Genomic DNA, 16053 nt, shown 5'->3' with positions numbered 1-16053 from the left:
AGGTTTAGCCACACATATTTGTTCAGTTTTAAATCTTTATTACAGTTATTATTGTTATTGTTATTATGATTACTATTGTTATTATTATTTTTATTTATCTATTATTATTTTATACACACAGACACACACATGTTTGTACACACACACTGACACAAACACATGCACTCCCCCCCCCCCACTCCCCTCCCCCCCAGCCCCCCCACATAAAAATGAATCAGAAAAAAACCACACAAAATAAACCTGATGTAGGTAAGTTTGTGCAAGAAATATGTACTCATGGTTTTGTAAACAACAGCAGAATATTGTCCAAAAAACCACAGAACAGACGGAATCAAGGTGTGTTTGTGTGAGAAACAGCTTCACAAAGCAGTGCCAGATAACGACCGAGTCACATGCAGTGGGAGTAAAACTGGTTTGTGAGTAGTTCCTCGTTTTTTGCAGGTCTTCGGCTGGAAGACGACAACTACGACCCCGACGATGACGATGTGTTTGAGCCGGCAGCGGAGCCACCGCCGAAAAAAGTGTCGAAGGCCCCGGTAAAAAGACGCTCACAGTCCCTCAGTGCGCTGAAGGATAAAGAGGAGAATAAGGCGATGAGAAAGGTTAGTGTGTTCGCGTGTACATATGGGATGATAATGATAGTAATAGTAAAGATAATAATATTGATAATTGTTATGACGGGCGCAATAGCTGAGTGGTTAAAGCGTTGGACTTTCAATCTGAGGGTCCCGGGTTCGAATCTCGGTAACGGCGCCTGGTGGGTAAAGGGTGGAGATTTTTCCGATCTCCCAGGTCAACATATGTGCAGACCTGCTAGTGCCTGAACCCCTTTCATGTGTATACGCAAGCAGAAGATCAAATACGCACGTTAAAGACCCTGTAATCCATGTCAGCGTTCGGAGGGTTATAGAAACAAGAACATACCCAGCATGCACACTCCCAAAAACGGAGTATGGCTGCCTACATGGCGGAGTAAAAACGGTCATACACGTAAAAGCCCACTCGTGTACATATGAGTGAACGTGGGAGTTGCAGCCCACGAACGCAGAAGAAGAAGAAGAAGAAGATGATTGTTATGATTTAATTCATAAAGCGCCTTTCCTTGTAAAACATGCTCAGTTACGCTGTACAGTGTAAAAACTGATGTTTGAAGTATGCATTAAGACATCAAAATCAAAGACAGCCAGCCAAACACACAAGCTTTCATATAATTATACACACACAAAATCATCACGAACAACAGAACACTTAGCATACGTATCACACGTCACAAGGATAACAGTATTCTTGGTTTAACTCTTTCACCGTGAAGTTTCTGTGTGAAAAACACGCCACAATACCAAATATGGACTTGATGCTCTCAGTCACACGATTCTGTTTTGTGTCAAAACAACACAGTGGTCTTGTTCACTTCAAACTCGTTCAAGGGGAGAAGGTTAGTCAGTTTCCTATTAAACTAGAAAGTTATCTGCTGTGAGTATTAGTATTATTAGAGTCATTAATATTATTATCATCATTGTCATTGTCATCGTCATCATCATCATTAATCATAATGTCTGTTATTTTATGATCTACGCAGAAGGACGAAGACTACATTAGCCATCCTATGAATGCCTATTCATATTATTACAACACAATGTTAGCAGTATTACACGTGTACCAGAAATAAACGTGTACCATGTTGTGGGCCACTCTTCACGTAAGGAAAAAGACAACGTCGGCCATCCCATGATTCATATCATTGCTACACATTATGATCAACATTACATGTGTGCGCCTGACATAAACGTGTACCGTGTTGTGTGTCGCTCACTACACAGAAGGACAAGGACCACATCCGTCGTCCCATGAACGCCTTCATGATCTTCAGCAAGCGGCACCGAGCCATGGTCCACCAGCGCCACCCCAACCAGGACAACCGCACAGTCAGCAAGATTCTGGGCGAGTGGTGGTACGCTCTGGAACCCAAACAGAAGCAGCTGTACTATGACCTTGCCTCCAAGGTGACGTGTTGTTAGTTGACTCGTTGTGTTGGTTTGTGTTGTGTTGGGCTGTGTTATGTCAAGTGGTGGTACTCACTAGAATCCAGACAGAAGCAGCTCCATTATGACCTTGATTCTAAGGTAACGCATTGTTTGTTCGGCTTTGTGGTGTTGTGTGGTGTTGTGTTGTGGTTGTGTTGCGTTGCGTTGCGTTGCGTTGTGCTGTGTTGTGCTGTGTTGTGTTGAGTGGTAGTACTCACTGGAACCCAAACAGAAGCAGCTGTACTATGCGAGAATAGGTTCTGTATAAGTATCCATACCAGTTGATCATTTTATATGGTGAATTTAATTTTCTCCGCCTGGCGCAGTTGAAAGAGGCGCATTTCAAGGCACACCCAGATTACGAGGTTAGGCTCTGTATAAGTATTCATATCAGTCTATCTGTTTACTATAAGTATCCATATCAATCTTATCTGTTTATTATGAATTTAATTTTCTCTACCTGGTGCATGTTAAAGAGGCACGCAGTCGCTTTAACTCACTCCGGACGAATAGTTCTCTCCCTTGCTTTTCCCTACAGATGACCCATTTGTTAGGGTTAGGAAAAAAATCACAAAAAATACAAAACATAAAGTAACTGGATAAAACTCACTGTACTTGACTACTTGACCCACTGACCCCTCTCCTCACGTCGTGTGAACGCCCACCCCCTTCCCTCTTCACAGCCCTCAGAAGCTGAATCACAATCAGTACCTTCTTGCTGGTAGCTTTCTTCACTGCAGATACTTTATTCAACGTCTTCATCATCCTCGTTGATGTCGAAACTTTCAGTTTGAAGCATTTCAGTAACTTCAACAGCGGTAAAAGCCGCTGTCGTGATCTAGTTTGCTCCAAAAATTTCCGCTTGTATCGCCTGATTTTCGATACGTATGCAGATTAGCTCGTCATGTGGGGTCCTGAACTCGCTGGCTCGCTGTGGAGTGTGTTGTTACGGAATCTCATGAAGAAAATTTCCATTCGACCCTAGAGACGTTCGCAATGCCCGGTGTAGCTGCGATTGTTATGCTACCCCATGAGGAAAACGTGGAAAAATTTATAATTGTCGAAACCGCTATAGCATTCCGTCATCGGGAATGCTACCATACTTCAGGGACGCTATAGCGTTCCATTGTCCGGAATGAGTTAAGGCACACTCAGACTGCAAGAATAGGTTCCATGTCAGTATCCATACCAATTTATCAATTTACTGTGAATTTAATGTTGTGCCCCTGGTGCAGGTGAAGGAGGCGCACTTCAAGGCGCACCCAGACTGGAAGTGGTGCTCCAAGGACCGGAAGCGATCCTCCACCATTGCCTCCACCCTCAAACAGCAGCGAGACAGCCGCCTCAGTTCCACAGACACCCCCATGGAATCTGACACCCCCGGTAATTTTTTTGACATTTTTTTTTCTTTCTTGTCCCTTGCACAGGAGGTTATATTTCTCAATGCAGGTATATATATATATATATATATATATATATATAGAGAGAGAGAGAGAGAGAGAGAGAGAGAGAGAGATGTCTTTCTATCTGTCTGTCTCTGTCTCTCTTCATATATGTAAAAGTCCACTTTGTTTTTATGCTCCCCATTTCATTGGTGGGCCCTATCAGCCTTTGTCAAGGGGAATATAGATTTAGAGAGTGATTTTGTTGTCAGCTTGACAGAACCACTATATCATTGAAATACAGCACAGTACATGCTTATGCTTTTGATTGAATAGTTACGTTTTTTGATGTTGGTTGTAGTTTTCTCCCATGCTCTCCTTTTACCTTTCTTCCATCTGTGTGTGTGTGTGTGTGTGTGTGTGTGCGGTGTGTGTGTGTGTGTGTGTGTGTGTGTGTGTGTGTGTGTGTGTGTGTGTGTGTGTGTGTGCGCGGTGTGTGTGTGTGTGTGTGTGTGTGTGTGTGTGCGGTGTGTGTGTGTGTGTGTGTGTGTGTGTGTGTGTGTTGGGGTGTGTTGTGGTGTGTTCTTTTTATTTGCTGTCATGTGTTTTTCTGTGGCTCTGTTACTGGCGGTATAGCGGTGGAGGGTGGTAAGACAGGGAAGAAGGGAAATCGATTGTTGTGATGCCTGTGTTTTGATTTTTCTGTCCTTTTGTTCACTGTTTGCTTCTTCTACTTCTGTCCCTCTTCATGTACATGGATTTGTCCGACTGCAGTGACGCCTCCTTGAGAAACTGAAACTGAAACTTCTTTAGGGGTGAGGCGTAGATATGAAAAAAAACAAACATGCTCTTTGCTTATCTGTTCCCTTTTGAATAAAGAACTTGACTTTGTGAACAAAGCACGACTTTCACACCAGCGCCATGTTCCCCGCTTTGCAGAGAAACGGGACAGCCCTCACCTGGCGAAGCAACGGAGCGTGGACGAGCCGCTCTTTGACGACCCTCTGCCCTTGTCGGGGATGCGACCCCACAGCCTGTCGGCGTTCCCCCGCGAGGACGAAGGAAGCGCCTTCGTGCCCACCAAGGCGTTTCTCAAGCGTGACCCTGCCAGTCTCACCCAGGTGAGTCGCCGTGTAGGATAGTCGGTTCTTGTCTGACTGTGACTATCAGAACAGCAGAGGAGGCAACTGCTGTTCTGATGATCTGGGTTGGAATTTGACTGTTGTGGAGAGTGTCTTGCCCAAGTTACATCCCGACTCTGTTGGCCATGAGGGTTTTAGAACAGTCGGTGTTGGGATGGTTCCCAAAGACCAGCTAGCCCCACGGCTTGAGCACTCAGTGCCAGAGCTGTTGTGCCTTGTAGAGTCCTGGTGATTGACAGAAGACTAAGCTGTAAGTGGATGTGGTGATTGACAGAAGACTAAGCTGTAAGTGGATGTGGTGATTGACAGAAGACTAAGCTGTAAGTGGATGTGGTGATTGACAGAAGACTAAGCTGTAAGTGGATGTGGTGATTGACAGAAGACTAAGCTGTAAGTGGATGTGGTGATTGACAGAAGACTAAGCTGTAAGTGGATGTGGTGATTGACAGAAGACTAAGCTGTAAGTGGATTCCCGTTGCAGTGGAGAAGCCATTGCTCACACGTTTCTCTCTTTGCACTGTGGCTGTGCTGTGCCTGTCACAGTACAATACAAAAACACTGAAATATAAAGAATACAATACAGTACAATACAGTGCAGTATGATACAATACAATACAGTGCAGTATGATACAATACAATACAGTACAGTACAATACAATACAATACAATACAATACAGTACAGTACAATACAATACAATACAATACAATACAATACAGTACAGTACAATACAATACAGTACAATACAATACAATACAGTACAATACAGTACAATACAATACAATACAGTACAGTACAATACAATACAATACAATACAGTACAATACAGTACAGTACAATACAATACAGTACAATACAATACAATACAATACAGTACAATACAGTACAGTACAGTACAATACAATACAATACAATACAGTACAATACAATACAATACAATACAGTACAGTACAGTACAGTACAATACAATACAGTACAGTACAGTACAATACAATACAGTACACTACACTACACTACACTACACTACACTACACTACACTACACTACACTACACTACACTACAATACAGTACAATACAGCGCAATATGATACAATACAACATAGTACAGTACAATACTATACAGTATAGTACAATACAATACAGTGCAATGCAATACAATACAATACAGTACAATACAATACAATACAATACGATACAGTACAATACAATACAATACAATACAATACGATACAGTACAATATGATACAATACAGTACAATACAATACAAGTTGTTGGTTGACTATCAAGTGGTGTAGTTCCTCCAATAAAGGAGAGGAATCAGATTTTTCCTGTTCTAGCTCTGTGGCCACTACATTCGCAAGCCCTTGTAACGGAATTTTTAAAAGACCTATTTTTATTGTTATAATTTAAAAAAAAAATTTTTTGCAGCCTCTGACGCGAGAGAGGCTGGCATCCGACAGTTGCCTTCCCCCGCCCCCCTCCACTCTCCCCCCGGCCTCGCAGACGCTGCCGCCTTCCGCCACCTCCACCACGGGTCGCGACCTCCTGACGTCTGGCGGCATCATCAAACCGCAGCCCTTGTCGCACCAGGCTTACCGTACGTCGCGCTCCAAGGACGACGAGGACGATAGTGACAACGAGAAGATGGTCATCTGTGAGGATGAAGGTAGATACGATAGTTGGTTGGGTTTGACTGTGTCTGCGTGTACAGCACAGAAGGCAGCTGCTTTTCCGACTATCTGGGATAGGATTTGATTGTAGTACAGTATGTACGATAGTTGTGTCCGACTGTTGCCATTAGAACAGCACAGAAGGCAGTTGCTGTTCTGACTATCTGGGATAGGATTTGATTGTAGTACAGTATGTATGATAGTTGTGTCCGACTGTTGCCATTAGAACAGCAGAGGAGGCAGTTGCTGTTCCAACTACTGCATTATTGTATTACTCTTTTTTGTCACAACATGTTTCTGTGTATGAAATTCGGGCTGCTTTCCCCAGGGAGAGCATGTCGCTACACTGAGAGCGCCACCCGATTTTTTTTGTATTTTTTCCTGCATGCAGTATTTTTTTGTATTTGTTTTCCTGTCAAAGTGGATTTTTCTACAGAATGTTGCCAGGGACAACCCTTTTGTGCTGTGAGTTCTTTTATGTGCGCTAAGTGCATGCTGCACTTGGGACCTCGGTTTAGCATCTTGTCCGAGTGACTAGCGTCCAGACCACCATTCAAGGTCAAGTGGAAGGGGAGAAAATACTGGTTACTGTGCCAGAATTCGAACCGGTGTGCTCAGATTCTCTAACTTACTAGGCGGACGCGTTACCTCTAGGCCATCACTCCACTGTGTCGTAGTCAGTCGTGTCTGACTGTCTGCTAGAACAGTAGAGGAGGTAGCTGCTGTCCCGACTATCTGGGCTGGAATTTGATTAAAGTGGAGAGTGTCTTTCCCAAGTTACATCCCCACTCTCGGTCAAATGGGCTTTTAGGACAGTCGGTGTTGTGATGGTTCCCAAAGGCCAACTAGCCCCCAAGGCTGCAGCACCAAGAGCCATCTACAATCTTGCCATCTCATTTGAGAGTCATAGTCCATCTCAAAAAGACAAAGCTGTAAAATTGAGTTTCCATTGCAATGGAGAAACCATTGATGATACGGGTCTCACTTTGCTGTTGGCCCAACTGTAAGCTTGTGTTAGTTTCTGATATGAAATGAGTGTTGAGCCCAGCACACCATTAGAATAGAATAAGATTGAATAGAATAGAATTGTGTGGAGTTTGACAGCAGCATTTTTGTGTTGCAGACACCAGCGAGACAGGAGGCATTGACCTGAACTGTAAGGAACACGTCTCGGACAGCGTGACGGACAGTGAGACGGAAGAAAACCTCATCGAAAACAAGGCGTTTCCTCAGCAACGATTTTCACCAGTGATGAAAACGGTTAGGGTTTGAAGTTCACCAGTCTCCATTTTTCACTTGTTGGTTTTTGCATTTGTATTTGTATTTCTTTTTATCGCAACAGATTTCTCCAGGGAGAGCACGTCGCTACACTACAGCGCGACCCATTTTTTTTGTATTTTTTTTTTCCTGTGTGCAGTTTTATTTGTTTTTGCTATCAGAGTGTATTTTTCTACAGAATTTTGCCAGGAACAACCCTTTTGTTGCCGTGGGTTCTTTTATGTGCACTAAGTGCATGCTGCACATGGGGCCTCGGTTTATCATCTCATCCGAATGACTAGAGTCCAGACCACCACTCAGGGTCTAGTGGAGGGGGAGAAAGTATCGGCAGCTGAGTCGTGATTCGAACCAGAGTGCTCAGATTCTCTCGCTTCATAGGTGGACGCGTTACCTCTAGGCCATCACTTAGGTGTCCACATGGCAAAGACTGAGTTTCGTTTGATTTTTTATGGGTGACAGTGTGTAGACAGTAAACAATGAACTGACTTTGGTTGAGGAAGGTTGATAAGACAGAAGGAGAGGACTACGCCCTACCTACTTACGCCGAGCCCTGGACACAGTGGACATGAATTCACTGCCCACATGGCTGTATAACTCAATGGGACTTTTAAACCTTAACTCACTCAGTACGGCCAGTCCTCTCTTCTCCTCTATACAGACCCCTCGGATGTCCAGTGGGTGTCTGAATGACCCAGCCTTTAGCTTCCGTCGTCAGAATTGTGGTATTCTTTGTCAACATTCACCTCTTCAGTATAAGAGCCTTCCTCTTGCAATATGTTGATGATGGTAGTTGGGGTGAAACGCTGTTAACGTCGTCCCTTTCGCCGTTCGTATGGAGAGAGTTAACCATTAACCAAACTACTTTGCCTTCAGTCCAGGTCTTGGTTGCCTAAGCAGTGTAAATAGTGCAGAGTTTTCTCAGTGCCTTTTCCCAAGGTAGCACTAAACCCATAGATGTGGGACAACGAAGCAGATCATGCCACCTAGACTGGTCATGAAACAGTTTGCTTTGTGTTAAATTTTTTAAAAATTACACATACTTAACTGTGACCCACTAGTGCAGACTCCGGCAGGGGTCTGATTCCTGTCCTGTGCAAACTACTACCCACCTATGCGGAGAAAACGAAAGTAGCTACGGCCGATAACCTCCTGAAGTTGGTTACCTCCCCTGTGCATCCCTGACTAGCGCCCTCTTTTTCCGGCAGTCAAGATGACTCCTGCTCCTGTGCTCTGCATACGGCTAAGCTTTTTTTGTATTTTCTGTCTGTCTATCGATTCTTTGGCACTCTCGTTTTGTGTCTGATGATGAATCACAACAGGTCACAAAACAACTTGGCCCGACTGGGCGATTGAGCTCATTGTCGACCGACGGACACAGTGAATACTTATTTGTGTTAAATTTTTTTTTTCCTAACACACAGTTCATCGACTTAGACAGCAAACTTAGCATTGTTAAGATCACCCATGCAAAGTGGCCCAGGTTCCCAGTGCTGTAGATGAACTATTTTAAAGGTGTAGAAAAGAAAATAGAATAAAAATGTGATTGTGTATGAATTCCAACTGAATGACTCCTTTCCTCTCTATGGTTCCCCTCTGCTGTAGTTTAAATATTTGGTCTATACATGGTTTTATAGTTTGAAATATGTGGCCTTAACAGGTTTTAAAGGTTGAAATGATAGGTCCAAATGACGTTTTAAAGGTTTAAATATATGACTTAGGGTTTTAAAGGTGTAAATATTTGGCCCTTTTAAACAGTTTTAAATGTTAAAACATTTGGCCATAACAGGTTTTAAAGGTTGAAATATTTGGCTTAGATAGGGTTTTAAAGGTGTAAATATTTGGCCTTAACAGGGTTTTAAAGTTCTATAGTTGTGTATGAAGCCCAACAGTACTATGATATAAATGTTTAGCTTAAGTGGGTTTTAATTTGAACTAAAGGTGTTTCTTTTTTTAATTAAAAAAAAAAATGTTGTGATTGTGTATGAAACCCATAACATGATTCCTTCTCTCTGTGTGTCTGTCTGTGTGTCTGTCTGTCTGTCTCTCTCCAGCAGGTTGAAATATTTGTCCTTAACTGGGTTTTGAAGGTTGAAATATTCAGCCTTAACAAGGTTTTAAAGGTAAAAAGTATATATATTATAAAACTTTGTGTATGAAGCCTACAACACGATTCCTTCTCTCTGTGTGCCTCCAGGCCTCCCTCGTGGACATCCCTTGCCGTCCACAGCCTGTCCGTCGCCCCCCCCACAACACCATCTCCCACCCTCTGGCCTCCGATAGCTCCGCCCCCAAGGTGCCCTCGCTGTCGGCAGCCGTGAAGGAAGCAGTGGTTGACCCCTCGGAGGTGCCGCGACCCTCCAGCACAGGGTCGAGCTTCCAGCCCAAGGGCGGCATGTTCCGTGCCAAGGTGAAGGACGCGGCGCGGGGGGGCTCGGAGGAGAACGTGGTGCGTCACGGGCCGACGGAGGAGAAACTGGAGTTCCGTCCCATGTCGTTCTCCACGTCGTCCGTCCCGGCAGCTCTGGCTGGTGGGTTGACAGAGTAGTGTAGCCCCCCTGAACATGGTGTATGGCTGCCTGCATGGTGGGATGAAAATGGTCGTACGTATGTAGCTTGAAAGAGTAGTGTTTCCCCCTCTCACCACCCTGCCCCGCCCCCTCACCCACACTTTCCCTGAAGATGGTGTATGGCTGCCTACATGGCGGGGTAAAAATGGTCGTACATGCACAGGTTGAAAGAGAAGTGTAGCCCCTGAAAATGTTGTATGGTTGCCTACATGGCAGGGTAAAAAATGTTGTACATGTACAGGTTTAAAGAGTAGTGTAGCCCCTGAAAATGGAGTATGGCTGCCTAGATGACGGATGAAAACATTCATACATGTACAGCTTGAAAGACTAGTGCAGCCTCCGATACTGGAGTATGGCTGCCTACATGGTGGGGTAAAAGTGTTCATACATGTACACCATGAAAGAATAGTGTATCCCCCCTTGAAAATGGTGTTTGACTACATATACGGTGGAGTGATAAGTCTTACATGTACAGTTTGTACATGTATAGCTTGAAAGAGCAGTGTACCTGAAAACAGAATTTGGCTGCCTATATGGCAGGGTAAAAACAGTTAAACATGTGTATTTTGAAAGAATAGCATACCCCCTGAAAATGGAGTGTGGCTGCCTTTATAGAAGGGGTTTAGGGGGGAATGGTCACACATGTATACAGTTTGAAAGACTAGTGTGCATTCTGAGAATGGAGTATGGCTGCCTGCATGGCGGGGTAAAAACTATCGTACATGTGTAGCATGAAAAAATAGTGTACTCACCACCCCATTCTGGTAGTTTTTTTGCTACGCTTTATTTCATTTCACACAGAAACGCTTTGTGCAGTGAGAAAACAGCTGATAAATGTCCAGTTAGTATTTCACACAGAAACGCTTTGTGTAAGGACTGATAAATGTCAGTTAATATTTCACACACAAACGCTTTGTGCAGTGAGGTAAGGACTGATAAATGTCCAGTTAGTATTTCACACAAAAATGCTTTGTGCAAGGACTGATAAATGTCCAGTTAGTATTTCACACACAAACGCTTTGTGCAAGGACTGATAAATGTCCAGTTAGTATTTCACACACAAACGCTTTGTGCAAGGACTGATAAATGTCCAGTTAGTATTTCACACAAAAACGCTTTGTGTTAGGACTGATAAATGTCCAGTTAGTATTTCACACAAAAACGCTTTGTGCAGTGAGGAAAGGGCTGATAAATGTCCAGTTAGTATTTCACACAAAAACGCTTTGTGTAAGGACTGATAAATGTCCAGTTAGTATTTCACACACAAACGCTTTGTGCAAGGACTGATAAATGTCCAGTTAGTATTTCACACACAAACGCTTTGTGCAGTGAGGAAAGGGCTGATAAATGTCCAGTTAGTATTTCACACACAAACGCTTTGTGCAGTGAGGAAAGGGCTGATAAATGTCCAGTTAGTATTTCACACACAAACGCTTTGTGCAGTGAGGAAAGGGCTGATAAATGTCCAGTTAGTATTTCACACACAAACGCTTTGTGCAGTGAGGAAAGGGCTGATAAATGTCCAGTTAGTATTTCACACCTCACCAAGTCAGCAGTCAGGTGTTAAACAGAACTAAAACATCTGTGATCTTCATGGTATTTCACGTCATGGAAATATTCTGACCTGTGAATCCTCAACTTGTCATTTCTGTAGTCCAGTACGTTCGCAAAATTTTAACATGCCTGTGAATTTGGTTAACCCCTTCACTGCTGTGGATTAGCGTGCTGCTTCTTTAACTCCTTGTCTACGGTTGACAGGTACGCTTGTCAGTGAAGGTGTGTTACCTAACTGAGGGAGGATGGAGGTTACAAATTACACTTTGTGGAACACTCAATACATCAGTTGACAAGTTTTAGAATAGAATTTCAGTATGCAAGGTCTTCTTTGCTTGCAGCAGTGTTCAGACCGCGCTATTTTTACACTCCCAGTTCTGCGCTTGAAAACCCCCCACCCTTCCCATCACACACCGCTCTCTTTGTTTACATCGTAGCAGGCGCACACCCTGTCTCCATCGCTGCCACCACCACCACAACCCCCAACGGGAACCGCGTGTGCGTTCAGCAGCAGCCGGCGACGATGAAGGTTGGTCACATGACCATCCACAACATCACCATGACCCAGGACCAGCAGCAGCTGATTGTGGCCTCTGACACGCAGACGCAGCTTGGTCGCAGCAATGCCAACGGGGGTCACATGTTCGGCAAGTTCTCCAAGGGACGCAGCGGTGCCCAGAAACCGTCGTCCCTGCAGCAACCTTTGGCCTTGACCTCGGGGCAGCAGCAGGTTGGTTGCTTTTAATGCATTGTGTTCGTTCAAGGATGGTTGGTTTAAATGACACATTGTGTTCGTTCAAGGATGGTTGGTTTTGATAACACATCATGTTCGTTCAAGGAGGGTTGGTTTAAATAACACATTGTGTTCATTCAGGGATGGTTGGTTTAAATAACACATTGTGTTCGTTCAAGGATGGTTGGTTTTGATAACACATTGTGTTGGTTCAAGGATGGTTGGTTTAAACAAATTTGTTCAATGACAATGCCATGAATGCAGCAGTAAACACTGAAACTTTGAGCACAAGCCAGAGTTTATAAAGGGTATTCATTTAGTGGTGAGTACCAGAATTGACGGCAACCACGACAATAACAATGCAGATGGAAAGTTATTGTATGAGCACAAAATTCGATGCAACAAAGAAATATCAACAATACTGGTGGAAGGTTGGTTGGTTGGTTGGTGTGGGAACGCTGTTGGTTGGTCATTCGGTTGACCAGTAAGTTGGTTCACTGGCTGAATGGTTGACTGACTGGTTGAAAGGCTGTTTGACTAACTGATTGGCTGACTGACTGGTTGACTGATAGTTAAGTATAAACTGTGCGATGGAAATGAGCAGACATGTAAAAAAGACAAGTGTTAGGTTTGAACCCAGGAACCTTCTCTCAACCCCCTCTCTCCCTGGAACGCCAGGTGACGGTGCAGCAGGGCCACATCCTGGGCAAGCCCATGGCCACCACCCTGGTCCAGATCCTGGCCGCACCGGCACCCCCGCACAGCCACACGCACCAGGCGGGCCACACCACGCCCCCGACCCCCGTCACGCCCACCTTCGCCACCACCACCAAACCCATCTCCACCCCCATCCCCATCGCCTCCAAGCCCATCAACTCCGGCGGCGGCAGCGTCGTCATCCCCACGGCGGCCACCAAAGGGGGACGAGCAGCATCAATGTCGTCCATCAGCGTTCAGCCGGCGGCCATCTTGCCCAACCCGCAAGCTCCGAGCGTGGGGACGATCGTTCTTCAGCCCGGGAGCCAGTACGGAAGCATGACGCTGGTGAACGCATCAGGGCTGTCGGCTGTCGCACAGCCAAGCCCCAAGGGGGGAGGGGGCGGGGGCGGTGGTGGAGGTGGTGGTGGGAGCAACACGAGCGTGCACCCCACGGTTAACTCCCAAGGGTTCATGACCACCATCCGGAACATCGCCCCGCCCTCCAACACCAACCACACCAATAAGGTAATGAGTGGGAGGGGTCAGAGTAGGGGGGGGTGTGGCTTGTGGGAAGTGATTGGCGGTGGTGCTTTGGTTCATGTGGATTTTTGGGGTGGGGTGGGGGGGGGAGGGTAAAATGACATCATTTAAAAAAAAAATCTTTAGTTTATTTTATTGCAGGGCTTACAAAAAGTCATGTGTTTTTCTTTTCAGTGAACACGCACATGCACGCACACACACACACACACACACACACACACACACACACACACACACACACACACACACACAGAGACTCCCCCACACACACCCACACCCGTACACCCCACACCCCCCACACCCCCTCACACACACCTGACAGGCCCACACCTGTGTCCCCCAGGTACAGACGATTCCGGCAGCGGCAGTGACTGCCCAGCCAGCCCAGGTGGTGACTGTCTTCAAGGCCAACCCTGCGCTGCCCCCTCAGAAACAGGGGGGACCACCCCCGCCGACACAGACCCTCAACATCGCTCCTTCCCAGCAGCCCACCCATGTGCGCTACATTCTGCCCTCTGTGCTGCCTTCCGTGCAGGTGGGGGAGGGGAGGGGGGAGTGGGTGTGGGGAGGGGGTGGGTGTGGGTGGGTGTTTGTGTGTGGATGTGTGTTGTGTGTGGGTGTTTGTGTATGGGTGTGTGTTTGTGGGTGTATGGATGTGTGTGGGTATTTGTGTGTATGTGTTGTGTGTGGGTGTGTGTGAGTGGGGGTGTGTTGTGTGTGGGTGTGTTGGGTGTTTGTGTGTTGTGTGGGGGTGTATGTTGTGTGGGGGTGTTTGTGTGTGGGTGTTTTGAGTGGGTGTGTTTTGAGTGTGTGTGTTTTGAGTGTGTGTGTGGGTGTGTGTTGTGTGTGGGTGTGTGTGTGTTCTGTGTGGGTGTTTGTGTGAGGATGCGTGTGTGTTGTGTGTGTGTGTGTGTGTGGATGTGTGTGTGTGTTGTGTGTGGGTGTTTATGTGAGGATGCGTGTGTGTGTGTGGGCATATGTTTGTGTGTGGGTGTGTGTATGTATGTGGGGATTTTTGTGGGTGTGAGTTTGTGTGTGTGTGGGCAGGTGTGTGTGTTTGTGTTTGGTGTGTGTGTGTTGTTGTAGGTGGGTGTTTGTACAAGGATGTGTGTTTGTATGTGGGTGGGTGTTTGTGTTTGTGGGCGGATTGGTGGTGTTTCTCTGTGTGTGTGTGTGTGTGTGTGTGTTTGTGTTTGGAGTGTCGTGTGTTTACTGTTTGAAGTATGTCACAGCAGCCAAAGAGTACATTCTAATAGTTATTATTGTGGTGTTGTTGTTAGCATTATTATTAGTAGTAGTAGTATCTTTATGTATTTATCTATTATTTTTTTATTTATTTAATTTAATTTATTTATTTATTTTATTTTACTTATTTACTTATTTATTTTATTTTATTTTTCTCAAGGCCTGACTAAGCGCGTTGGGTTACACTACTAGTCAGGCATCTGCTTGGCAGATGCGGTATAGCGTATATGGATTTGACCGAACACAGTGATGCCTCCTTGAACTACTCATTCTGATACTGATACTGCACATGGACGCATATGCACGTACACATTTACACCCTGTCCCCCCCCCCCTCCACCACACACACACACATACCCACACACAAACATACGCCCACGAACACGCACCCTTGCACAAACACACACCCACAACAACACACCCACACACCACTCAACATGCCGACTTATCTGACACACTGATATTTGTATTTGTATTTCTTTTTGTCACAACAGATTTCTCTGTGTAAAATTCAGGCTGCTCTCCCCAGGGAGACCGTGTCGCTACACTACAGCGCCACCCATTTTGTTGTGTTTTTTCCTGCCTGCAGTTTTTAAAATTTTTTTTTCCTATTGAAGTGGATTTTTCTACAGAATTTTGCCAGGAACAACCCATTTGTTGCCATGGGTTCTTTTACGTGCGTTAAGTGCATGCTGCACACGGGACCTCAGTTTATTGTCTCATCCGAATGACTAGCGTCCATACCACCACTCAATGTCTAGTGGAGGGGGAGAAAATATTGGTGGTTGAGCCGTGATTTGAACCAGCATGCTCAGATTCTCTCGCTTCCTAGGTAAACGTGTTACCTCAAGGCCATCACTGACGTTAAACTAAAGAAGGAACACAGCACCCGCTGACACCCACACACCACTCAACATGCTGTCGTATCTGACACAGGTACAGGCCAGCCCTCAGGGCGACAAGGTGCAGAACGTCCTGCAGATGGCGCTGCCGGGAGGGGCCGTAACTCAGGCCAACATCGTGGCGGTGGCCAGTAGTCAGGGCAACCCACAGGGGGCGCCACAGCCCGTGCCTGTGTCTGGCAAGATACAGATCTCTCCGGCCAACAATATTCGCAAGGTATGGCTTTCTGCTTGTTGTTCTTGATGATGTTGTTCTTGAAGTTCTTGATGTTTATGTTGTTGTTTTTATCGTTCTTTTCTTTTGTTGTCTTGTTAT

General features: G+C 45.4%; 1 protein-coding gene across 1 annotated transcript in view; it reads left to right on the top strand.

Annotated features, from left to right (window-relative positions):
* Positions 1–16053, top strand: part of LOC143277359 (uncharacterized) — a 198153-nt gene that overhangs the window by 159414 nt on the left and 22686 nt on the right. The window contains exons 10-14 of the mRNA XM_076582144.1: positions 9692–10025; positions 12059–12348; positions 13030–13575; positions 13934–14125; positions 15772–15954. Coding sequence (XP_076438259.1) covers positions 9692–10025; positions 12059–12348; positions 13030–13575; positions 13934–14125; positions 15772–15954 — 1545 coding nt within the window. The remainder of the gene's footprint in view (positions 1–9691; positions 10026–12058; positions 12349–13029; positions 13576–13933; positions 14126–15771; positions 15955–16053) is intronic.

Source organism: Babylonia areolata, chromosome 34 (genome assembly GCF_041734735.1).
Source record: "Babylonia areolata isolate BAREFJ2019XMU chromosome 34, ASM4173473v1, whole genome shotgun sequence".
Lineage (NCBI taxonomy): Eukaryota > Metazoa > Mollusca > Gastropoda > Neogastropoda > Buccinidae > Babylonia > Babylonia areolata.
This window is presented reverse-complemented; position numbering and strand designations above follow the sequence as displayed.